At 41.1% G+C, this 25365-nt stretch overlaps 1 protein-coding gene across 1 annotated transcript; it reads left to right on the top strand.

Moving 5' to 3' along the window:
• On the top strand, positions 1 to 24821 carry CAPN6 (calpain 6). The gene is made up of 13 exons (XM_078363105.1): positions 1 to 119; positions 6357 to 6536; positions 15498 to 15629; positions 16688 to 16896; positions 17403 to 17595; positions 18152 to 18345; positions 18608 to 18685; positions 18791 to 18977; positions 20868 to 20990; positions 21151 to 21353; positions 21926 to 22047; positions 22413 to 22549; positions 23156 to 24821. The coding sequence occupies exons 2-13, from the start codon at positions 6372 to 6374 to the stop codon at positions 23336 to 23338; spliced, it is 1926 nt and encodes a 641-aa protein (XP_078219231.1). The 5' UTR covers positions 1 to 119; positions 6357 to 6371; the 3' UTR covers positions 23339 to 24821.
• The last annotated feature ends 544 nt before the right edge of the window (positions 24822 to 25365 follow it).

The following is a 25365-nucleotide window of genomic DNA, read 5'->3' as shown; positions in this document are numbered from 1 at the left end:
GCACTGACTGAACAGACTTTTGGTGGGGTTACCTGGCTAACAGCAGCAGCGGCGAAGGCGGCAGTGGCGGCAGTGGCAGCAGTAGCAGCAACAGCAGCAGGGCTCCTGGGATAACTCAGGTGAGTAGAGAGGGAATTCGCAAACTTATCCTGGAGTTTTATTTCCTGGATAACTTAGCGTCTAAGAAGGATGAAGAAACTTCAACTTTATAGTTAACCAAACTTCACAGCTATATTTTATGACTTGTCTGGATCAAATATGTGCCTGTTAATAGCAGTTTGGGAACTTCAAAAATAATGGAGTATTTAGTTGGTTATTTTGAGGGGTGTGTGAGGTGATGATTGTGGTTGTCTGGGAATGAAACTTTTCTGGGGTATCTGGTAGGTTTCGTGTGTGTGTGCGCACATGCATGCGTTTGTATGTGCTTGCCTTCTGCTACCCAAAATACCTGGTAAGTGAGGAAAAATCACAGGAGATGGTGTTAGTGGGGAGAAGCGTGGCTCCTGTCAGGGCTTCCTTCTAGCTGCTGCTGGCCCACAGCTGTGGGCAAATTATTGAAATGCAGGCAAAATCTTGGAGCCACACTCCGTGCAAAAGGCCTGTGAACTTTAGTAGGGGGTGAGCAGGCGGTGCACTGTTGCACAGGAGGAAGTGGTGGCCAAGTCTGTCTTAATTCCCTGTCTGCACAGCCAGTGGTCTTCCTGCCTCAGTGACAGGTTGGTCTTGGCTTCTCCATTTTCAGCCTCTGGCCTGGTTTTGTTCCCCTCTGATTCCAGCTTTGGGGCTCCATCCTCCACCCCAAGCCAACTATACGCTGTTCTAGGGTCTTCACTGGGCTACTTGATCAGAGCTGGCTATGGGTGGGGGACAGGAAAAAGGAGTGATGCATTACAATGGAAACAATTGGTTCTGAGGATTTGGAACTGTAAGTTTGCTGAAAAGCACATAGAAAAACTCAACAAATTCTGCTGTCCTGACAATTACTTCTGGCTTTAGGGTAAAGCATTCTGGTTTGTATTAATAGTGTCTTGAAATTCAGCTAATGCCTCATTTGCTAATCTCTATTGTGAAAGTAAGGACGCTTTATAGTCTGAAGTAATAAACAAAAAAAACATTCTTTGTGGACTGCTAATTAACTCTTTCATTCCTCTGGAAGTTTGTGTGTGTGTGAGCATGCTTATGTGCATGTTTGTGCCTGAGTGTGTGAATACTTTGTATTTGAATACTGTTCTTTATTTGTCCTTAGAATCCCTAGCAGTCTAGGGAAAAGTCTAAACACTTACATGGTCAGGAATAGGTTAAAAAGTAGGCCTTCCATGTCCTTGGGAGTTTTCAGTTCCTAAATTAAAAGCAGAAAAAGCTTTTTTGTGACCCCCGAACAGTGTTTCCTTGATTAGCCTTGATTTGAAATCATCTCACCTTCTGACAGCTTGCAATACAAAAACAAAATTTCTAAGTGCATTCTTGTGAGAAGAGGACAGCATGAATTTTTAAAAGCATTGTCTTGCTTGAGGTATTCTGTCTGCATGTTTGCCCTCCTCCCCACCTTAAAACAAATTGTGGTAACAAAAGAAAAGTCAGGGGTTCCCGGTTCTAGCGTGGGCTCTGTCACTAACTACGTAACCCTGGGCATGTCCCTTTACCTTACAACAAAAGAAAGACGTTGTACTAAGTGATTTCTAAGAGTATTTCCAACATAACATTCTATAAAAATCAGATTTTGATTCTTGAAAGGCTGGAAAAGTAGACATATAGGATGGGCTTATTCAACCAAAAGGGCAAGTGAGCCAAAAAAGGAGAGGTGAAATAAGGAGGAGTAGAGAATGGTGGAGGGGCGATTTTCTATGAGTCTTTTAATTGTTGGTGCACGTCTTATTTAAACCATGTGATCAAATTTCATCAGTTTCCCCTAAAGACAGAAAAGAAATTTAATTTGCTAAAAACAAGTGCTTCCTAATACTATTGCTCTGCTTTAGCCTTATCTTTAACAATTAAAGAGCATGTTCACATACATCATTTCATTACATTCTCCCAATAACACCCTGAAGTAGACAGGGAAGCTAACGTATTCACATTGTGCTATGGGGAAACCGAGGGACTGAGAAGCTATGTATACCAAATGGTGACATGGATTTGGTTCTGAATCTTGTGACTACTTGTGCTCTTTTATTATCATTTTGAATTGCTTTTCATTTTTTGATAGAGTTATTGAGCAATGGAATTAAATACAATTTTGTCCTTTTTTGTTTGTTTTACTTTGAATGGCTTTGAACAGAGTCTTCTCTCTGGGCAGAGTAGGCTCATCTTATATAAGGTAGCGGGCTGGATCAGAGGATCTCTGTGGTCTCTTTTAGACCCAGAATATCTGGCCAGAAGTATGAATCTGAACAGCCATACGTAAGTCCCGTGATTAAATGCGTACCCATAGACCTAAGCTATGACTCTACCTGTGTACATATGAAAAGCACTATTCTCTGTATACCATGTAAATACTGAATTTGTATTAATTCTTCCTATCCAAGTCCTTTTTTTATCACCATACCACCCCCAGGTGTGGGGATAAGGAATGTGAATTGTGGGTAAAGTGGTGCCTACTTCTTGGCAGGGCAGAATTGGGTCTTCTGTATTCAATTTGTCCTCAAATTCTTACTGATTTTATCTTGATTCTTGCTCCAAGTACAGACAGGGAGGAAACTGAGGAAAAGGAGAAATTAGCCAGGAACAATGCCTCAGCCATGCCCTCTCTCCCTTTCCCCATTAAGTTCCCTCATGGTCTCTCCCACTCACCTAAATCCAAAATGGCTTGTGAACCACAGACAGGATGTATTTTATCAGATTTTTTTAGACCAAAATATGCTTTTTCCTCTAAGGCTAAACCACAGGTAAAGAAGCAAGAGATTCTGCTTTCCGAGTGTGCCTAGCTTCCTCAAGCTTTCCAGTCCAATGAGTAGAAAAAAATACCTCCCTCTTTTCACTGCAGCCTTGTATCTTACGTGGCAGTCTCCCTCAACTTCCCCTGGCAATTCTCCGCTTTCTGCACTCCGGGCCCACTCCTATCCCTTCCCTTGGCAAACACGGTTTTCCTCATATTCTTTCTCAAAGTGGTGGGTCTGAATTAAAGTAATATTGCCTAAGACCATTACCTCAGTGCTAAGCCCCACACTCTGCCTCACTCAACCACTCATTCTACTAGCCCTCAGTCCACGAGGTCCCTCTTCTTAAATGTCCACATTGCCTTTGTTAGCTAGAGGCTCTCCTTGGATTATACTCAAATCCCTAGGTTTATACTCAAAGCCCTAACTTTTATCTTGTCTCCTGACTTCCTAATATGTGATCTTTAACTTAGGGCTCTCCCCTCTCTGTCACCCAGGGGCTCAATAGAACAGAAAGGGAGCATTCCCTTCTCCACACTCATGTGTTCCAACAGAGAAAGTTGTTTATGACAAACACAACTTACAAATTTCTGGGTTTCCAAAAATTTTCTGAGAGTTAAATGATGAACCCTCTGATGTAAAATGTTCAGATTCTCCCATGATCTTCAAACCCTGGAATAAAGAACCTTTTCAATATCTACCATGGCAACAAATTCTAGGCAGAATGCCTCAGAGTTGGGTATCATGTTTGCTTTGGAGGATTTTCTCATTTGAACTAAAAAATTATTTCTCTAAGAAGGCAATGACCAAAAGAAGCAGTGTGGCGTGAAGGAAAGCTGCACACTAAATCTGGCATTGCACAGGACCTGGGTTTGAGTCAGCACTGTGGGTTTCTAGCTACTGCTTCTCTGAGCTACCATTTCTGCAGATACAAAATGAAGGACACAGATAATCTCTTTAAACATGACTGCTATGATGAGAACCCAAACTAAAATGTAAAATGCAAACAAGAAATTGCCATACAAACAATAATTCTCTACATAAGAGATTTATCTGTTCAACAAATATTTTCTGAACAATGTTTGTGTGCCCAGCTATGTGCCAGGCAATGAGTGGGCTTCAGTGTATATTTTACATTTATAGATCACTTTCTAATTATTCAAAATTACTTTCACACCAATCATCACATTAGGTACACCCATGGTGTAAGAGGGGCAGGATAGATAACCTCACTCTCTTGATGAGAAGTTTGAGGCACAGAGAACAAAGTCACAGACCAAGTGGACCACAGTTCTGTTACCCAGTCAGAAAAGAGGGTCACTTCTACTCTGCAAGTCCCAGAGGAACTGGGACTACAGTTGTACTGTAGACTCATAGCCTGCTAATTCTTATTTACTGCGTGCCCCGAAAACACAGGCACCCCAATCCAAAAGATATTCTGTCAAGCTGTAATCTATCCATATGAGCTGTACATTCTGCCTCTGAAAGAGTCTACTGGGCTCACATGGGCTTTAAAAATTAAACCTGATTTCTTTTCAATTGATGCTGCTTCTGTCTGTACACAGGCTCTCTTTATAAAGGGATTCCTCTTGCAGGATCTTGCCTGCCTTGGCATTTGACTGAGTAGTAAGGAAGACTTTTGACGGCACAACAGGAAATACTCATTTATCCAGAATGTCCAGGGACTAGGGGGTTCTGGCAAACTAAACATTCTAATTGCCCCAGGCTATTCCACATTTATAGTCCCCAGGCTCTGGCAATTCACCAAACCTTCTAGGGAAAGCAAGAGGCACAGTAGTGTTTGTTATAAGTTTGAGCACACAAGAAAATTGGGATCCATTTGCAACAGCCTCCAGAAAAAAGCCTGGGCAAACATTCAGGTTGGCTCTGATGCCGCATAACTAAAAATTATTACTGATACGATCCATGCTTTCGAATACAATGAAGTACACTTTAATATTTAAGACACGTGAGCAGACAAATCTGATGAAAAAAGGAACATCAGTATTTTGCAGTGCCCCATAGTTCTCAATTTTAAAAGCAATTGCCAATAAATAAGGCTATGAAAAAAGTGTTATTCTCAGCTTCTTTTCCTTAGATTCACAGAAAGGGTAAGTTTGTTGTACATAGATTGCAAATAACATTGCAAACATTTAAATTAAAAATTGTTTTGGTTTTCAAATGGGGAAACTTCTTTACTAGTGAGGCATTTCAATGTGATACTGAAAGGACATAAATGAACTATTAGAGAGGTCTGATCAATATTTCACTTTTTATAAAATAGCGACTGCCTCATAGATATACCACACAGATACTCTTTAAAGTGCTAACATAGTCTCCTTATTTTTTAGCAGACATTCTGAAACTTAGTCAGGTTTCTTTGTTTCAACCCTCCTGTGATCATAGAATAATGACAGTTATTTCTAAAATACATTTTGAAATAGTTGACACCATGTAAATTTCACAATCCCATTCTTATTTACTGTTGAATGCCAGGAGAGGATCATTAAAATCATTACAAATCTTTGTGAATCAAGCAAAAGCTTTAAAAACCCTATTATCACCCCAAAGCTATTGAAAATCAAATTTGCCTTTCAAATTATCTTCCTAAAAACCAGTTGTTAAGGGCACTTGAGTGTGGGGCACTCTGATAGACGTTGCTGGAAGAGCCACTATATTAATTCTCTGTTTAGCCATGTGAGGTTTTTTCCTCCTTTCTTGTTTTTTAAAGAAAAGAAAGCAGCAGTTTATTGCCATGGTATAAGAATCTATAGCCCACCAAATTAGTGTAATTGAATTTCAGAGTCTGCCTTTTATCACAGGCAAAGGATTATACATTAGACTTTTGAGAATAAAGACCATACAATCTTTCTATCTTTCCTTGTCTTTGGAGGCCATCTGCTGAGCTGTTTTTTGCAGTAGCCTTCCTGGCCAATAATGAAAAATGCAAAGCTCTTTAAATGACAAGAGGGAAGGAATTTTGTAAAAAAGACTTGTTGGAATGGAAAGGGGCTGCTTTTTCCCCTCAGGCACAGTGTGTGACTCTCCAGGGCACTGACTTACTCTGACTATAGTAACGTGATTTTTCCCTTATCTTCAAGTTATATTTATCTTGAGCTACTCCCTGCTGGTGTAAATGGAAGATTTCCATTTAAATTATAATGACTTCCATTTAACTCACAATCTTTACTTTTATTATTGATTTGTTTCTAATAAAATTAAGACCCACATCACCCCATTTGACAGACAAAGAAAGTGAGACCCTAAAATGGTTAGGTGCCTTACCCAAGGCCCCATACTAATTGGTTGCCAAGTGTGGACGCTTCTTTCTTTGAAAATGATGACGTTTCTTTTAAAGCCAAACTAGAAGTACCTAGTTCTGGGAAGAAGTCACCTGGATGATGGCGGTTTGTCTAATCTCAGGTAACCCCTAAAAGACCTGATAAATTCTTCCTTCAAAGACAACAATCTTCCTCATTCTAGGCATAGTTCAACACTATGGGTCCTCCTCTGAAGCTCTTCAAAAACCAGAAATACCAGGAACTGAAGCAGGAATGTATCAAAGACAGTAGACTTTTCTGTGATCCAACATTTCTTCCTGAGAATGATTCTCTGTTCTACAATCGACTGCTTCCTGGAAAAGTGGTATGGAAACGTCCCCAGGTAACTTTCTATTTTACACCTTCTGTCTCCTTGACCTCCTTCATCATACCTCCACTTGATCCACTGTTTCGCTTATATGGCCTACTGTGTAGACCAATTTAGAAGTAAACAAACTTACTTTCTTTCTCTCTCTCTCTCTCTTTCTTTCACTTTATTGAAATATAATTAACAAAAATTGTATATATTTATGGTGTACAATGTGATGTTTTGATATACATATACATTGTGAAATAATTGCCACAATCAAGTTAATTAATGTAGTCCTCACCTCACATAAAGAAAACTTTACAGTGAAAGCTCCATGGATGGGTGCTCCTAGCTCTAGCTTGGAGTCCTGAATTTCAGTCAAATTTTGACAGATTTAGTAATTTAGAAAAAACAACAAAAAAAGACAGCTGTAACTTATTGAGATTAGCTATCTAACCTTAAGCAAATTAACCTAAGATCCATTCAAGGTGTTCTGTGTATCAATAGTTGTTTTATTTTTACTGGTGAGTAGTAATTTATGATATGGATATACCACAATTTGTTTCTTCATCTAGTCACCCACTAAAGGGCATTGGGGTTATTTCTAGTAATTTTTACTGTTACACATAGAGATGCTATGAACATTTTTGCACAAGAAGGAACATGCCATCCTTATTTTCTTTTGGAAGTTCATTTGAGTAAATATGTTAACTCAAAAAGCAACTATGCTCTTGCCTCCTTTACTGAGGTAGCTATCATAGCAATTTGAATATAATTTCAGACCAGTGAGGAGAAAAACTCCTTATACAGTCAACATAAATGAGATGAATTTTGAAGGGAGAAGATGAATTTTGCATGGGGAAAAGAAGGCTTCTTTGCTGCTCTATGGATACCATCACCTGTATTATCCCATAACTGTCCAAGTGGGCTTCAAGCAGAATTGCAGGTCTTTCACTATTAGTAGTAACTATTAATTGTTGTTATGATTCTCTGTGCATTATCTGTATGTTGTGTCTCTAAAGGAAGTTACAGAACCCTTTCACTAGCCCAGGAGCGGGAGCTTAATGTATAAAACAATAAGATGATGGAGTCTGTAGAACAAATTGCAACCTTGCTATATCTAAAGCTTATAACTGGATAGAAGGATATTGTACCTAAGCTCCTTCCCAATGTAGGTGATGAGGTTTATAGGGCACAGAGGGATGTTGTGAAATGCAAGCTCTTGGACCTTTATAATATCCTGAAGACATTCACGTCCTATTTAATGAGGTTCCTTTCTGTGTACTATTATGGAACTATCTCGAGCATCACCTCAATGTTTGCCTCCTTCAGTGAGCAAACTATCACTTTTAGTTGCAATTTCCACAGCTTAAATTCCTAAATGGAGTTATGCCAAGTGCTACTTCAGTTGATGCACGTTGCTACCATGTGGTGTCAAGATACACCAGTTACATCGAGACTTGTTTTCTATGCAACTCAAAGGACATCTCCTAGTTTTGGCCTATAAAGAATGATAACAATCGAAAGTATGAGACTGGGAGAAGTTCTCTCCGTCTGAAGGAAAATTACACTCCTCCTGCCTTTCTGCATCTCCAGTTATTGACATTCCAGTGGATCACATTGCTGACTTGCAAGAAAAATCTAAGAAATGAACAGAATTTACTAAGCAATACTTTGGTATGTAGACAGACTTTTTTTCTTTTGCAAAAGTACATGGAGAAAATAGAGATACATTGTCTGGGAGCCACTCTTATGAATGGATGGTGATAAAGAGAGGGCATCCCTCTTTTCTGATGCCTGGATATGAAGGAAAGGATGTCAATAGGGCAAAAGTAGCTAAATAGGAAACAAGAAATTAAGAGAAGTATATTGGGTAGATGTCTTTTTAAAATAAAATAGACTTGAACATATTTATAGGTTAAGGAGTAGATGGTAAAGAAGATGAGATTGAAGACAAAGAAGAGAAAAGAGATAATTAATAGGGGTTAGGTGGAGGAGGTGGGAGGGGATCTGGTGGGCGGCAAAATTGCAAGCCAACATGAAGCCATTCCCCAGATGTGCACCAAGCAGACGGTGCTTCCTGTACTGGATGTCTTTAGACACACCCTTCCCCCTCTGTCTTGGCTCAGTCCATGTCCTTTGCCTGCATCGTCCAAATTCTGTGGATTGAATCCTAGATGGATTAGCCGGGAAGGAAAAAGTCTTAACAACCATGGCATTTTGCCTCAGAGGCAAACAATACCCCTTCTAAGGTGAAAGAAAATCAGACAGAGAGGCTGAACAGTGGGGATGGGTAGGAAACAGAATCAACAGTCATGACATGCCTACTATGGGCCACACGCTGTGTTTGAAGTGTTCTATGCATTATGTTACTTCACCCATATTTACTACCCTTATTTACTTCACCTCATATTGCCTGAGACCATGTGCTCCTGGCTTAGCAAAGTAGGATGTTAAAAGTTACTCTGATGCAATTCTGTTTTTCTAGTTTAAATAATAGCAGTAGATATGTCCCCAAGCTAGAATTTGCAGTCGGGTTTGACTGCAAAGCCTACATGAGTTTTTCACTCTATCACACTGTCAAATCAGGGAGATAGAGTTGTTTGTCTCATGTTTTTACCAAAAAAAGGGTAGCTTCCCTCCAGTCAGTTCTCACATTCCTCTTCACTGTGTTGATACTGCACTTCCATTAATTGATCCCCGCTCTCCTGTTTGAGAGCATGGTGTTTGCTTAGTCTTATTCAGCCCAAAGAGAGAATCACTAGAGAAATATTTACTGAACACCTACTCTGTGCCAGCCTTGGTGCAAGACACAGATGTGGCCTGTGGTGAGGCACTCCCATTCTAGCTGGGTAGATGGATATTGAGCTATCAAAGAGTTAAAAAAAATGAATGTTGAATGTATAAAATGCTATTTTCAGGCATATGGACAGTAAATCATGAAGAATTTTTGAAGTAGGGGATATCACCATAGATTGGAATGGTTGGGGAAGAGGCCTTTTGTGGGGAGTAGGAGGAAAAAAAACAAGGTTCTGGACCACCATCTGAGCCTCCTCAAAAAGCTGTGGATTCCTTCCCAGCCAGAGTGGAGGCCAAGCCTGTGGTCAAGAACCACGTCAAAGTTCTCTGGCCTCCCATCAGGAAAGCTGAGAGACAGAGCTGGGCCTCTCTGAATTGGCTCAGGCAGACAAGATGAGTCGCTGGGCTCCCCCACCTCATTGGCAAGGTTGAGATCCTGGTTTGCAGGGAAGCTTACGGACATCTTGTCCCTTGGCATGCCATGTAGCTGCACACTTAATAGGGGCTATTTTCTGAAGTTTCCAAAATGGAAGCAGCATGATTAACCTGATATTTTCTGTCTTTTTCTTTCTCATGTTGAGGGCTTCTGCCTTCATAAGCCCCCATGACTGTAAACACCACTGATAGTTGAACGAACTGACTCCAGTCAAGCTCCACCCCACCCCCCATTCTGGGGCAGGGCTGAGTTCCCCTCCTTCCCACTTGCCACTTCCATGCTGTGCTTTAAGGAGCCTCTTTAAATGGCAGGAATTATGAGTGTTTTGCATTTCTTCACTGCCAGATCATCTGCCCATACCCTCCAGAAGAAAGTTCTCCTTAATTTCTCCAGTGGCCCATTGGTCCCAGCTATCATCCTAGTTTTCTGAGTACACAGGTATGTTGCCTGAGACTATGTGCTCCTAGACTTTTCTGTCCTCCTGGGGCCCAACATGTACAGTACAGTCTTCATAAATTATAAGGTCTAAGTTATACTGAGTTACAGTGTGATCATAAGACTGCAGGTAAGATTTTTAGGCTAAAATCTGCCTGCCAAATTCCCATAGAAAATCTCTTCTCCAGCTCCCTCCAGCCACTCTTCCCTCCTACCCTTCTCTGGCTTTTTTCCTTACCGACTCATAACTACCTACAACAGTGTCTTAAAGACAGACACATCTAATCCCTGACTAAAAAGGAGCAAAACCTCATGGGAATTTGCACTGTCAGCTGTGAGGGGAAAAAGGACACCTGCACAAGGTCTTCTGTCAGCTCTCTTGTCAAGTTTTAAGTTCAGCCTTTGCTACCATTGCCGTTTCGTAGTCTTCCCTTGGAGAATACATTCCCCTGGGGTCATTTTACTACATTTTCTGGTTGGGAGTGGGAGGGTGATGAGGTTCTGCATTAAATCTATCATAGTAGGAATGGAAGGGAAAGGCAGATGAGGGAAAACATTAGAAGCAGAATATACAGGCTTGGGTGGTAGATGGCATGTGAGGGAACCATAAAGAAAGAAACACTTTTCTCTCTGTGCTAATAGAAATTTCCAGCCACCAGCTGAATGCAACACCTCGGTATAGTAGTTTTGGACTACTCTGTTCATGAATTTCCTTTTATTCCTAGAGACTGTATCACCCCATGTGAGTAGTCCTAAGTGTTTTCCACTGTTTACACAATTGAAGAGAGTTGAATAGGCCCATAGTCTTTCTCTCCAACTGTCCTATTTATTTTAAATTATGCGTTAACAAACTTTAATAACTTTATCAAAGTGCAATTTATATACTGTGAAACTCACCTGTTTTAAGTTTACAAAGCAATGATTTTTAGTAAGTTTAAAGTTGTGCAAACATTACTACAACCCAATTGTAGAAGAATTTCATCACGTCAATAAGATCCCTTGTACACATTTGCAGGGAGTAATCCCTTCACCCTTCCCCCACCCCCTGCTGCAGGCAACCACTAATCTACTTTTGGTTTCTATCCAGAACTGCCTATTCTGTACATTTCACTTAAAATGGAATCACAAAAGTAACTGGCTTCTTAGCATAATGTTTTCAAGAGTCACCCATGTTGTAGCATGCATCAGTTTGTTCTTTCTTACTGCTGAACAGTATTCCATTGCATAGATATATAAATTCTTCTCAAAAAAGTAGTTTGGGACCTATACCTTGAGTTTCCTAGCAGAATTCTGAAGGCTAAAGTAAGAAAATGACTACATAGTGATTTGATGGCCTAGTTTGGAAGTGGAAGCTGGGCCTAAGACCCTATTCTATTCTCCATGTTGAGTTTCCTTTGGATGGGTTAGTAAGGAAGAGAATATTTTACTGATAACAAAATCTTCATGCAGAATTAAAACTCCCCTGTAGAAAAAATGGACTCCTTGCGACGCTTGTGCAATGTTGGTTCCTGAGCCTAAGTCCATCTACAAATGCTCCATCTGGAGGATGGTTCAATTTTCTAAGTAAAACAATGGCTACCTGGAGTAGCTCACAAAGCCCTCAGTTCCTGAATAACAGTTCTGTGCAAATTACCCCTGAGTCTTCTGGGACTATTTACACCCTGAACTTAATCAAAATGTACCTACTGCAGGACTGGCCTCACTTGGAGGTGTCCACACCCGTACCCCCTCAGTACTGCATGATTACACGTAGCACTTTTTAAAGTGTTTCCACTCTTCTGGCTGCTGGCTTTCTGGGCAGCTTTTCATTTTACTGTGGTTCTTGAGGTTTACCCTGGACCTCAATGTTTATTGTCAGCAAATTTCACCTGTGTAAAAAAAATGCTGAATTTGGATGTGGTAGGTGCAAAGGGAGTCACATAGAGTGCCTTGTGCAGAGCTACAGGACTTGTAATTGTATGCCCCTCCGGCTCAGAGGTCTCTGAGAAGGAGGATGAAGTAAGGACAATGAGAAGTCCCTTAAGACGAAGCTAAGACAACATGCTTCCTAGAGAAGCTGCTTTGCTTAATGGAAGGTCTTGGCTCAGATGTGGGGTCATGTGGGGACCATTTCAGCTTTACTCTTGGTACTCAACTTCCTAGTTGTGTGTTTCTTGCTAAGAAGTAATTTTGCTGTGATAAAAAGCCCAGTTCAAGGATCATTTCAACTGTGCCAACACAGCTGGGAGCCATTAGGGGCTCAGCATCTCTCCTCTCTCCTAAGCCACCCAAATATTGTGAATATGTGAGCTGTGACCTCTCCTCCAACCCCATTCCTACCACTCCAGCATGGCTCATTCTGAAATGTCCCATCTGCACTCTGCATCTCAGCTTTGAGTTACAAAAAAATTTCCCAAGTCTTACATCCTTAACCCCAGCAGGAAGATATCCAGTGCCTCCAAAACTAGGCGAAAAGTCAAGATTCATTTTGTTGTTTTCAAATTTGTCAACAAAACGTCTGCTTGGCTGCCAGATTTATCCACGTCTACTTTCTAGTCTTTTTAATGCCTCATGTCCTTAAAGAGGTAGAAGGTATGACTTTATAAAGGAGTTATTTCTCACATTTCATGTCACCATGCTTATATATAGTAAGAGTTTGATTCATATTTGGTGGATTTAATTGAGCAGATTAATGCCTATTAGTGATATTTATCCTGGAACCAAAAGCTAAGAGATAGGTAAATTTTCCAAAAGAGTGAGGAGTGTTTTAAGCAGAGGCATAAAACATTGGGATGAAAGACTGAAAGAGGTGGTAGTATCTCTGTCCCTGAGAAGCTGCACAATTTTATCCTTTACGTGGTGTCCATTGTTGAGCCTAAAGGCACAGGGATGGATGGCTGAGGTCTTGAGTTTCTTTCTCTAACCATATGTGGTTCTGAAAAATAAAAAACTTGAGACCTAGATCTCCTGCTCACTAGCTAGATGATCAGAGTGGCAAGTTATTGCCTCTCTCTGAGTTCGCTCCCTCAAGTGAAAAATAAAAAGCTTTACCAGTCTCCAAAATCCATTCCAGTTTTGACATTCTATGACTGTTAACTTGTCATATTTTAAATCTATTATTAAATAGCAGTCATGTATGAAGAGGGGTAAAGAATATTGGAGAATGGGCCAGTTTCTCAGAGGAAATGGAACATGAGGGGGTTCCCAAATTTACATACTCTCATGAATTTAACCCAGCTTTTAATATATATATTATATGTAAACACATGTATATACATAGACACACACATATAATATATAATAATCATATCCATCTTGGGTTTACAAGAGAATAATTACCCCATTCCTAAATTTGAATTCTGTTTATATGTCTTTTTGCTCACTTATGTCTTCAATAGAAGCTTACATGCCAAAAGTGTTGACTAAGCCTAGATCCCTACTGTGAAATGAAAATCTTTTGGAAATTTAAGATCATCCACTATGATCTAACTTCAACCACTAACAACTCTACGTAAAGCTAGCAAATAATTTGCTTTACTAATCTAAAAGTGCACTTTTTCATATATCACTGTTCACTTTATTTTTCCATGCTAGAAACTATGATATGTATTATCTAGGTTCAAAGTAATTATTTTATACTTTTACATCTTGCTCCAAATAAAATGAAAACACTTGATGTGGGGAATAAGAACTGTGCTTAGTTTCATTTTAGAAAAGGCAAAGAAACAGGAAGAAGAAAAAGAACATCAGAGTTTAACTCACTCAACATACCTACTCTGTGTTCAATAAGTGAAAAGAAAGGCAGTTTGCAACCCATAAAAAATGTTTTTTTTAAGATAGAAAATTCTCCTAAAACAAAAAGTAGTTGTGAGATACATGCATCTGAAAAAAAAAAAAAGGCCTGAAAATCCAAAGCTGACAACCCATCTAGCCATCTCCTTTTGGCAGAAGAATGCCCAATTAATCTTCAGCTTGGACTTGTCTTTGCCCAGAATGCCTGTTTCTTTCCAGAGTTATTTTGGCTTTCAAAGAATATATGGAATGTTTCATTCTGTAGACCAGACCCTTCATCAAGGAGAATTATGTCCATTAAAAAAATGAGGTTTGAGGATCAGAAAAATATAGCTGTCTCTAATACTTTTTAAAAGGTTATACGTCTAGATTCCATTTGAGACAAAGATTTATTTCTGCTGGGTAAGCAGAATGTCAAGGCTTTGGCCAATGGCCTCCTCATGAAGCTTTCTCCATCTAGTCAAGAATGCATTGGTATTTCCTGCCTTTGAACTCTGCAAGTGCTGATACTCTGAGTCACCCAATTACGTCTTCAACTATGTAGTGTCATGTATTCTGCTATGCCTTTGCCCATGCCTTTCTCTCTACCTGTTATGCCACCGTACTCCTCTCGTTCAGCTGCCTAATTCTAGGCAACTCCAGTATTAACACCACTGTGAATCCTGTTCTGACTATGATCAGGAGAATCATGGGGATTCCTCCTTTAGACACAGATCATGCTTTGAAAATGATCTACTGTGCCCAATCACTTTGTGTTATAACTGTATTATTTTGGTGTCATTTTCCTACTCACAGTGGGAAAAGCACAGCTAATATGTTGGGGGGAAGACACACACATACATTCCAAACAAATACTGTCCCCACTCTGCCCAGATCCCCTCAGGACCTTCACTGGAAAGAGTGTTGGTTGAAGTGCTCCTGTAAGTGGATTATTACCACCTGCTATTAATGCTGCTGCCATCTATATTCATCCAAAAATGTAGAAAAATCTGGTTGCTATGGATACCACTGTTGCCTTTGATTTATGTTAGAGAGGGGCTTCCTGTAAGGTTTCCTAATTGAGTTTCCTAGAGAAGGAGATGAATTAATGTTCACCTTTCTTAGACCTTGTCTCTTTAATACAAGTTCCCTTTCAAGCACAGGTGCTTCCAAAAATCTCATCCTGACAAAATAGGATCGGAATGTAATGTGCTAATTCCTACCTAGTTTGTTTGTTTGTTTGTTTTGCAAAGTTCACTGCTGTGGTGAAAACTCTCCCAAGCCCCAATGATAGCTATGTCTAAGAGCCCTCACCACCACATGGCACCCAATCTCATCACATGCCCTCCTTTCATTTCTCCTGCTACTTCCCCACATGGGGCTAGATGATCAACTGTTTTCTGGTTGTCTTTACAATCCCCTCAGCCTTCCCTTCATCCCATCTATGGAAGTCCTAGTCATTTTTCAACCTTAACCTTATCTCCTCTATGAAGTCTGTCCTGCCTAGTTCAGCTCACAGTGACTCTTGCAAAACTCTTCCCAGACTCTTGTATAACCAATTATTGTATCCATAGGACATCTGTGATGATCCCCATCTGATTGTGGGCAACATTAGCCACCACCAGCTGACCCAGGGGAGACTGGGGCACAAGCCAATGGTTTCTGCATTTTCCTGTTTGGCTGTTCAAGAGTCTCACTGGACAAAGGTATTATCTCTTCCGTGGGACCTCATTCAGTTTCCACTTTCTTGTCTTCTTTAATAACTTTAGGAAAAAATCAGCTCATAAGTTTCTTAGATTGTTATATTTCTTGAAAGCAGAGGTATTAACTAGGTGACTTCCCTCCATTTCATTATAAGAAGTTTCACAAACACAGAAAAGTTGCAAGAATTTTATAGTGAACACCTACATATACCCACCTAGATTCCACCATTATCTTTTTACTCTACTTGCTTTGTCATACATGCCCATTGATCCTTGGTTATCATTTGCCCTGCATTGACTCAGTGTCTCTGCATACTTACATTCTCTGTACCTACTGGGGTATAAAGCCAGTAGAATCTAGGAACTCACTAATATATATTAATAACAGAAAAGGTGAGAAAGACAGAAGTAGGACTTTGAAAAGGTTCTAATAGATTATTAGTAGTACAAAAATTCCTTTAGTATTCAGGTAGAGTTCAAGGCAATGAAATGTTAACTTGACTTGGGACGTTAAAACATTTTCCTCAAAAAAAAAAAAGTTAAAATATTAATGTGTAGGGGTTATATAAAAAAGAATTTCCTAAACATGATTTTATTCAAAATGCAAATGAAATCTCTATTAAATAGAACTGATATAAAAACTCTAGAATGGATATTTAGAAAAAAAGTACAATGAGCCTTGATTTTGATTGGTTTTGCTTTTAAAAAGGCCTTGCATTTTAAACATGCAATAATGAATATGTTTATATAGTCCTCTTCTCAACATCTAGTTTATAGATTATTTATGGAAAGCATTTAAGCACTGACTGCTTGCCCCAGCCACCCCGTGTACTCTTGTGTGCATTTAGGCAGGCATGGTGATACCATCCTCAGCAAAACTGAACTGAGGAAGCAGAAGTTGTGGCCAAAATGCCATGTCTAGGATTTTCCAATCCAGACTCAAATTAGGTGTATGTGGCATGCTTCCTGCTGCCATGTGGATTTGCCAGGAGTAAATTTTAATTTCAGTTTCTGGATGTCGTCTGGGAGTAACACTTGATTAAATGTTCTTACATTTCTAGACAATTCCCAACCATAAGGAACAGGAATGGGACCCTCATAAAACAGATAAATATGCTGGGATATTTCGCTTTCGTTTCTGGCATTTTGGAGAATGGACTGAAGTGGTGATTGATGACTTGTTGCCCACCATCAACGGAGATTTGGTCTTCTCTTTCTCCACCTCCATGAATGAGTTTTGGAATGCTCTGCTGGAAAAAGCTTATGCAAAGTAAGGAGGGGATTGACTAGTCTGCTGTCAGGGTACACGAGGAAAGGAAAACCACATTTGTCTTTGGGAGCTCATTCTCTCCCAGCCCAACCCTGGAGTTTATGTTGGGTAAGATAACAGTCAGAACTAAGGCGTTGCTTTGCGCCTGGGCCTGGCTCTCAGAAATCTTAGATGAGAGAGAAATCAGAGGTTCTTGCTTCCATTTAAACTTTTACCTGGTCCCGGGTACCATTTCCTGCTGCTATCTGCAGCTTACATAGCATTATAACTTCAGTTTTTCCTTATCTAATATCTCCCATAGAAAGAAGTTTCTGCATAGACTGTCCTTGATCAACATAGCCTAAGCCTAGAAATTTCTGGATATAATTTCAAAACATCTCTCATTTCATACTTAGAGAAAAGCCATCTGGTAAAGTCTAGGAAGGGAATGTTCTGATTCTTTAGAGTATGATGTTCTTGACCTGAAAAACAATTTCATAAAGATAACCTTGCATACTTGCCCTCAGGCTGCTAGGCTGTTATGAGGCCCTGGATGGTTTGACCATCACTGATATTATTGTGGACTTCACGGGCACATTGGCTGAAACTGTTGACATGCAGAAAGGAAGATACACTGAGCTTGTTGAGGAGAAGTACAAGCTGTTCGGAGAACTGTACAAAACATTTACCAAAGGTGGTCTGATCTGCTGTTCCATTGAGGTTTGTACTCATGAAAAACAACCACATTATATTCATTCCTGGCAGAAGAAACTACAAAATTTAGTAGAGAAAATCACCCTTAACCTGAAGACCCATGCAAAACCATTAATGAGACTTGGAAGGCTAACATCCACATTTTGTCCTGGAGTGGAGGCTGAGGTGCTTTAACTTTTAGCCTTTTGTACTGGACATTCCACATGGAACCAGTGCAATCCAGGCTGATCTCAGTAGCCTCTGCCAAATTATTCCTCCTGTTTCTACTTCTAGATCTTGAGGTGATGACTGCTTGCTCAATAAATGAATCTGCTCCACCTAAGTATATGGCAGTTCATATTAATGTACTGCAGTGGATAGTTTGAATCTGACTTGAGTTGTTACATTACAGTCTTTATTGTTTTTCCTCTACTGTGTTTGTGTCAAGTTGGGTGTCCAGATGAAATTCCCATCTGTGTGAGAACTAGCTTCAATTCTACTGGGTTAATCCAGTAAATGAGGAAGGGGAGCCAGGATTGGGCATCCCATTTCCTGTGCGCTATATATCTTTCTTTGCTTTCAGTCTCCCAATCAGGAGGAGCAAGAAGTTGAAACTGATTGGGGTCTGCTGAAGGGCCATACTTACACCATGACTGATATTCGCAAAATTCGTCTTGGAGAGAGACTTGTGGAAGTCTTCAGTGCTGAGAAGCTGTATATGGTTCGCCTGAGAAACCCCTTGGGAAGACAGGAATGGAGTGGCCCCTGGAGTGAAATGTGAGTTGCATTCCATTTTCACAGCTGTATCTCCAAACCCCTGTAGTTCTCCCAGACCCATCCATCCAAGCTGCTAGTGAGCTGCTCTCAATGCTTAGTGACATCTGTGGGTTGTTGTCAGGCATGGGGTCTGTGACCCAGCCATAGATGAAATAAAGCAGGACTGATCCTCATGAATTCTGTTTCTCTGGCATCCTGCTTACTACAAGAAGTCAACGGCAAACATAATGGTTTATCGTTTTTTTTTTCTGCTTGCTTTTAGTTCTGAAGAGTGGCAGCAACTGACTGCAGCAGATCGCAAGAACCTGGGGCTTGTTATGTCTGATGATGGAGAGTTTTGGTGAGGAGAGATTTCTGTACCAAGGGAATTGGGGCTTCCACATGGAACTACAGTGGTAAGTATTAAATATTATCTTTATTTTTTTCCTGCACTCCTTCCATTCAGGATGAGCTTGGAGGAGTTTTGCCGCAACTTTCACAAACTGAATGTCTGCCGCAATGTGAACAACCCTATTTTTGGCCGAAAGGAGCTGGAATCAGTGTTGGGATGCTGGACTGTAGATGATGATCCCCTGATGAACCGCTCAGGAGGCTGCTATAACAACCGTGATACCTTCCTGCAGAATCCCCAGGTTTGAACCAATTACTTTATTTGCCTCCAAGTTGTCCAGCCAATAGGAATTCAGTTCTCACTTTGGTCCTCTCTGGACTATTTCTTTAGCATTGAGTCTTCTATTTGCAGCTATTTTGTAATATTCATCAATCGGGATCCTTCAGGATTGGCTCAGGTGCTTGTAAAACACAGCAGACTATGTCTTTTTGAAGAGAGAGGCCTTGGCAGCATTATCAAATCTGAATCACCTCTTCTGGCTGCCTCTCTTCTGGCCATATTGCCTGGTATGGCTCTTTGACAATCCCTGCTTCCTTGTGTTGGTCCCATGTTGGAGAAAGAAGATCTGCTTTGAGATGCTGTCTCAATTCTTCCCCATTTCTCTTTACTGCCCAGCTGTACTCTGGGATGCACATTTACGATATTATTTCTCTTTCTAATGAAGATGGCTATTCTGAACGCCATCATTATGCCTCCATTTTCTCATCTAGATCCAGGTCATTTTTCCCAGGATTTGAATCATTGCCCTGTCAATGACTCCATCCCATCCATCTCCCATTATAGTGCTATTCCAGGTGACATAGCAGGGTCAGGTCCAAGTACACTCCGGAGTAGAAAAACCAAACATCCAAAGCCTGAATCTATAGTAACCTGAATGGTTTGAGTCTATAATAACCTGAATTCTTGTTTTCTATGAGATTTGCCGATGAGCCAACCCATATAAAACAATAATTCTGACCATATTGCTGCCTCACTGCCCATGGACATGTCTTTTGTTTCCATGGATCTCATTGGTCAGGAATTTAGGAGGATACCAAGACTACTGGACTGATTCAGCTAATTCATACTCTTCTTCCACCCTTTCCATCTTAATTGTTCCTAAATAAAAGAAATGTCCTATCTTCCCCATACACCACCTCACCCCCATTTACAACTCTGGAAATGTTTCAAGTATTAGGCACATATACTAAGCTGGGGAAATAGCTTCACTTTATATGTATGTATAGCATTGAACTTAGGGACCTTGGTTCTGGATCCGTTTTCCCTCCCCTCCCCTCCCTTTCCCTCCCCTCCCCTTCCCTTCCCTCCCCTCCCCCTCCCTTCCCTCCCCTCCCCTCCCCTTCCGTTCCCTTCCCTCCCCTCCCCTCCCCTCCCCTCCCCTCTCTTTCCTTCCCTCCTTCCTTCATTCTTTCCTTTTAGAGATGAGGCCTCCCTTTGTTGTCCAGGTTGGAGTGCACTGGCATAATCACAGTTCACTGCACCCTTGAATTCTTTCTAAAGGGAGAGAAGAATGGAGACGGACACAGACAGAAAACTCTGATGTTTTTCAATTTTATCTCCCAATAGCACCATGATTCCCCAGATGATGTCTGGAGAGTCTCTTACACAGGCTTCTAGCTTCCTTAAAGTGGCGGTAGCAAAACATCAATTCTCCCAGGAACTGGATCCAGCCCTTTCACAGGCCATATGTCTGACTGGCAATAAGAGGCTAGCCCAGGGTGATGCTGTAGTGTCAGATTGAGTCAAATAAGAACGCTTTCTGTCTTTATGAATTCTAGACTTTTTCTATATATGACATTTAAATACAAAGGAATAATAACAACAACAATAATAATAATGCAATTATTTACCAAGAACTTATTAGAACAAAGCATATCCTCTTTGGCATCAAAAGCTAAGACTGAAGTAGTCCCTCAACATATTATGAATGGCATAGAAAGAAGCAAGTGTTAATGATGTACACTTAGCAAGTCAATGAATTATCCAAGACCTTGTCGTCTGATCAATATCAAAGCCCAGAGAATAACTCAAGGCTCTACTTCCCAATGACAAGCTTTCTTCCTGGAAATTTAAGCTGGCTCATCTGAAATGGGAATGGTAACTCACCTCCTTGGTGGCCTCTTTCCCTTAGTACATCTTCACCGTGCCTGAGGATGGGCACAAGGTCATTATGTCACTGCAGCAGAAGGACCTGCGCACTTACCGCCGAATGGGAAGACCTGACAATTACATCATTGGCTTTGAGCTCTTCAAGGTAAAAATGGGCATTTGGAGCAAAGAGAAGGAAGACAGAGTAAAAATTAGGATGAATTTAGGGGTAGGGGAAGAATGAAAGGACTAGGGATAAAGAAGACAGAGGACACAAAAACCATGATTTGAGTAGAATTAAATATTTTACCCTATTTTATTTCCAGGTGGAGATGAACCGGAAATTTCGCCTCCACCACCTCTACATCCAGGAGCGTGCTGGGACTTCCACCTATATTGATACCCGCACAGTGTTTCTGAGCAAGTACCTGAAGAAGGGCAGCTATGTGCTTGTCCCAACCATGTTTCAGCATGGTCGCACCAGCGAGTTTCTCCTAAGAATCTTCTCTGAAGTGCCTGTCCAGCTCAGGTTCAGTTTCCTTCACAAGCCCTCAAACTCCTGTTCTTTGCTTTACCTCCGATCCTAAACCCCTTCACCCATCTCCCCTCTTCAGACATTCAATGGGACAACTTGTTTAAATCAGACTCGATTCACTGAAATCATGGTGGTAAAAATATTTCTCAAAAAGGGATTGGGAGAAATTCCCCAGTGAAGGTCTGAACTTCAGAGCTCTGAGCTACCCTTAAAGAGGAACAGGCCTATAGTCTAAGTTCTTCCACATCTATTTCAACTTCTGTTTTCTGGCTGATGCCCTCTTTTCTTGAGCAGCTGGCACTCCTCCCTGCTCTTCCTTTATAATCTGAGTACTGGGTCACCAAAGCTACCTTTTCGTCCCAGTCTTGCCTACTTTGATCTTTATCTCCTGGCCCTTAAAGAAAGGAGAAAGGAAAGGATGCTCAAAATATAAGCCATATCTGAGGAGGAATGGGCTAAGTCACACAATGTCTCATGCTTTTCAGCAATAATGTCTGCTTTGGTGGGCTTATTTCATCAAAGGATATTTATGATATGATGGCAATATTTTATTTTTGATATTCTAGGGAACTGACTCTGGACATGCCCAAAATGTCCTGCTGGAACCTCGCTCGTGGCTACCCAAAAGTAGTTACTCAGATCACTGTTCACAGTGCTGAGGACCTGGAGAGGAAGTATGCCAATGAAAGTAAGAATGGCAGGGATTCTGGGGAAGTGAAAATTCAGTTGCATTTATAGCGCATAAATTAGAAAACATGATCACAAATGATTTTCTCCAGTGATATTTTCAGTCTAGAGAAGTGGGATGGATGACAACCATGGCAAAGGATGGGATGTCAACTTCACACAAGGCCTACAGTAGATTCATTTTCATATTCCTATGTAAAATACGGAAAAGGAAAGGGAAGTGGGAACAAAACTGTTGAATCTCATTCATTCTGGTGCTCAGGTGCTATCTGAAAGTCCCAGAATTGGCATAGTGAGATACCTTCTTGCCTGTCTAGAAAAGGAACTTTAACCCCTGTGTTAAAAACATATGTCACTTTGTTCCAGCTGTAAACCCATATTTGGTCATTAAATGTGGAAAGGAAGAAGTCCGTTCTCCTGTCCAGAAGAATACTGTCCATGCCATTTTTGACACCCAGGCCATTTTCTACAGAAGGACCACTGACATTCCTATTATAATACAGGTGAGAGTGTATACAGGGGTCCCCAGAAAGTCTCATATTCTGTACCAGATACTAGATTATTCCAAGAACCTTACATATGTTTAGGATGCAGAGCAAGAATTACCCTATTTTTTTGGTTTGTTTTATACTCAAAAACTCTTCTCACCAAGCATGGACCCTGACTTCCTTATTACAGTCCATCCTAAATCTCCTTTCTTTGACTTAATTCACTGTGGGCAAAAGTCCACATGTTCACCAGTTAACACACATACCATAAAATCCCATGGAGGGAAGCATATGCCAGTTCAAAGGACCCTTACATGGTTAGGTCAGGATGAATTACTGTAGTCTGGCAGTTTTGCTGACTCACTACACCTGACCAGCTGCCTTTAGGTCACCATCCCCATCCCACAGATCAAGAACAACCTGGTGCTCTGTTTTCTGGCTTTTCATCTGTATTTTTTGAGGCATCCTCCCCTCAGCTGATGGGCTATCAGGAAATAACAGAATGGTTTCTTTGTTTTGAAACAAATCTTTTCAAGCTCAGCATTAGGTCTGGATGTCACTGGGCAAAGGCTAATCTCACTGAGGGCTGCTCATCTTCACTCCCTTCATTTGTTTTTGTAGGTCTGGAACAGCCGAAAATTCTGTGATCAGTTCTTGGGGCAGGTTACTCTGGATGCTGACCCCAGCGATTGCCGTGATCTGAAATCTCTGTACCTGCGTAAGAAGGGTGGTCCCACTGCCAAAGTCAAGCAAGGCCACATCAGTTTCAAGGTTATTTCCAGTGATGATCTCACTGAGCTCTAAATCTCCAATCCCAGAGAATCCTGACAGAGCTTGTCACCCTTTTATTTTTCGACAGGTGCCAGGTCTTAGTTAAGATGCACAATCTTTAGAAAGAATAAGATTCACAATAATTAACTTTTCCTCTCTTCTAATAAGTTCCCCATACCTCCCAATCCAAGTAGCATCAGTAGCTATATAACCTATATACCTCCAGCAGCTGGACAGGGGGAGGTGACAGTCTTATCTAGACATCATACACGTTTGCCAAGAAAGGATCTTGGCAAAGATCCTTTTTAAGGGGTGAGATTCAAGCAGGACAATAACAAGAGGCTGGACACCCTACAGATGTCTTTGATGTTTTCAGTTGTTTAATATATCTCCCCTGTAGGGCATGTTGAGGAAGGAGGAAGGCTGATCAAGGCCAAGCTGGTCTAGCCTGACATCCTAGCTCCTGACTGAACACTATAGACTTCCCAGCAGCATTCCACCCAGCAGCCAGAGCCAACTTTAAGTTCCCGACCATTACAGCCACCACTGCCACCACCGCCAACCACGACCACCACCACCACCACCACCACAACCACCACCATCACCTCCTCTGGAAAGTGTAGTCCTGCCCTAACCCAAGTCACCCCCCACAGTAAATTTTACCTTCATATTGAGAAAGCTTCCTAGGTGCTTAATCAAGAGCTGGAGTTCAATGAGTCCTAGACAGTGAGAAGGGCCTGAGCTTCAGCTCAATGGAAACCAGCTGTGTGCCACAAGACAAAAAAGTGGAAGAAGCTGCGGTGGGAGACAAAGCCTTGGTCCTCCACCCATCCACACACACCTACACTCACACACGCGCACCTGGGCGCGCACGAACTACCGTTCAGGCAGTCAGTAGGCAAAAGGAAAGATGAGTAAGTACCACATACACCTAAAAGATGACAGGATTCATCCAGACGTAGTACAGCCAGTTTGGGGCCCCTGACTGCAATGTGAAACCTCTCGCTGCTGCTAGGTTTACAAACAAGCCCATTGTCCTGTGCCTCCTAATATCATTTGTACTGAAGACCCCATCTGGGGACTTGAGACTTTGGTTCCAGCCCAGATGCCTCAGACTTTTCTCTCACTTAGGATGCTTCACTCTCTGCGGGTGTTTGTTTGCCCTCTCATTTTTCAGTACTGCTACAGAATTTTCTCTAGAGTCAATTATTATGAAACGTTCTTCCCTCCATCCTAACCTATGAATGTTCTTCCCCTCCTTCGAGGCCCAGTATAAATGCCACCTTCTCCATGAAGCCTTTCCTAATTCCACCCCAAGCCCACACCTTCAACAATATTTCAATGCTTCTGCAATGATGAAAAATAAATATAGTTGTAGTACTTAGCCTAGTCCAGCAAGCATTCATTTTTAGCTCACTCATTTCTTACTATGTTTTTCAGTCTGTGTAACTTCTGCAATGCCTTCACTACACTGCCTTACATAAACTAAATCACAATAAAGTTCATATTAAATACAGTGACCAGTCTTGAATTGATGGTATGGAATGGATGGCAAAATTGACCATCTGTTAAGACTTGTTTCAAAGCCACTGGAGGTGGGGGTTGGAGTACTTCATGAAATCTGAGTCCAGGTAAAAGTGTGATGGATTCAAAGGCCCTAGCTGCACTCTGATGGTGCAATTATTTGCATGATAGGGTAGTTGGAAGAATGAAGAGTGGCCTTTATTTCACATTTAGTTGGGTGTTATTCAGGGTTACTCAATTTTGAAAATCCTTTTTGGGATTGGACAAGGCCAAAGGTACAGTATCCAAATCTTTTTAAGGACAGATGTCTCAACAAGACAAAATACCAACTCCCCTCTCCCAGCATCTTCCTTAGAGCCAAATGAATGTGTGAAGACTTCCCTCATTTGCTTATACAATCTGCCATCTGTCCATCTTAGAGTAGGTGATGGGGAAAACTCTTATTTTTCCTCTTGATATGAAAAAGTGCCTAACCAGAGGAGGGATCCTCAGGAGTACAGTTCTCAAGTACAGCCCTCACTGACTGTCCTTATAAC

This window comes from Callithrix jacchus, chromosome X (genome assembly GCF_049354715.1).
Source record: "Callithrix jacchus isolate 240 chromosome X, calJac240_pri, whole genome shotgun sequence".
NCBI lineage: Eukaryota > Metazoa > Chordata > Mammalia > Primates > Cebidae > Callithrix > Callithrix jacchus.
The sequence above is the reverse complement of the archived record's forward strand: the minus strand, read 5'-3'. Positions and strand labels throughout refer to the sequence as shown.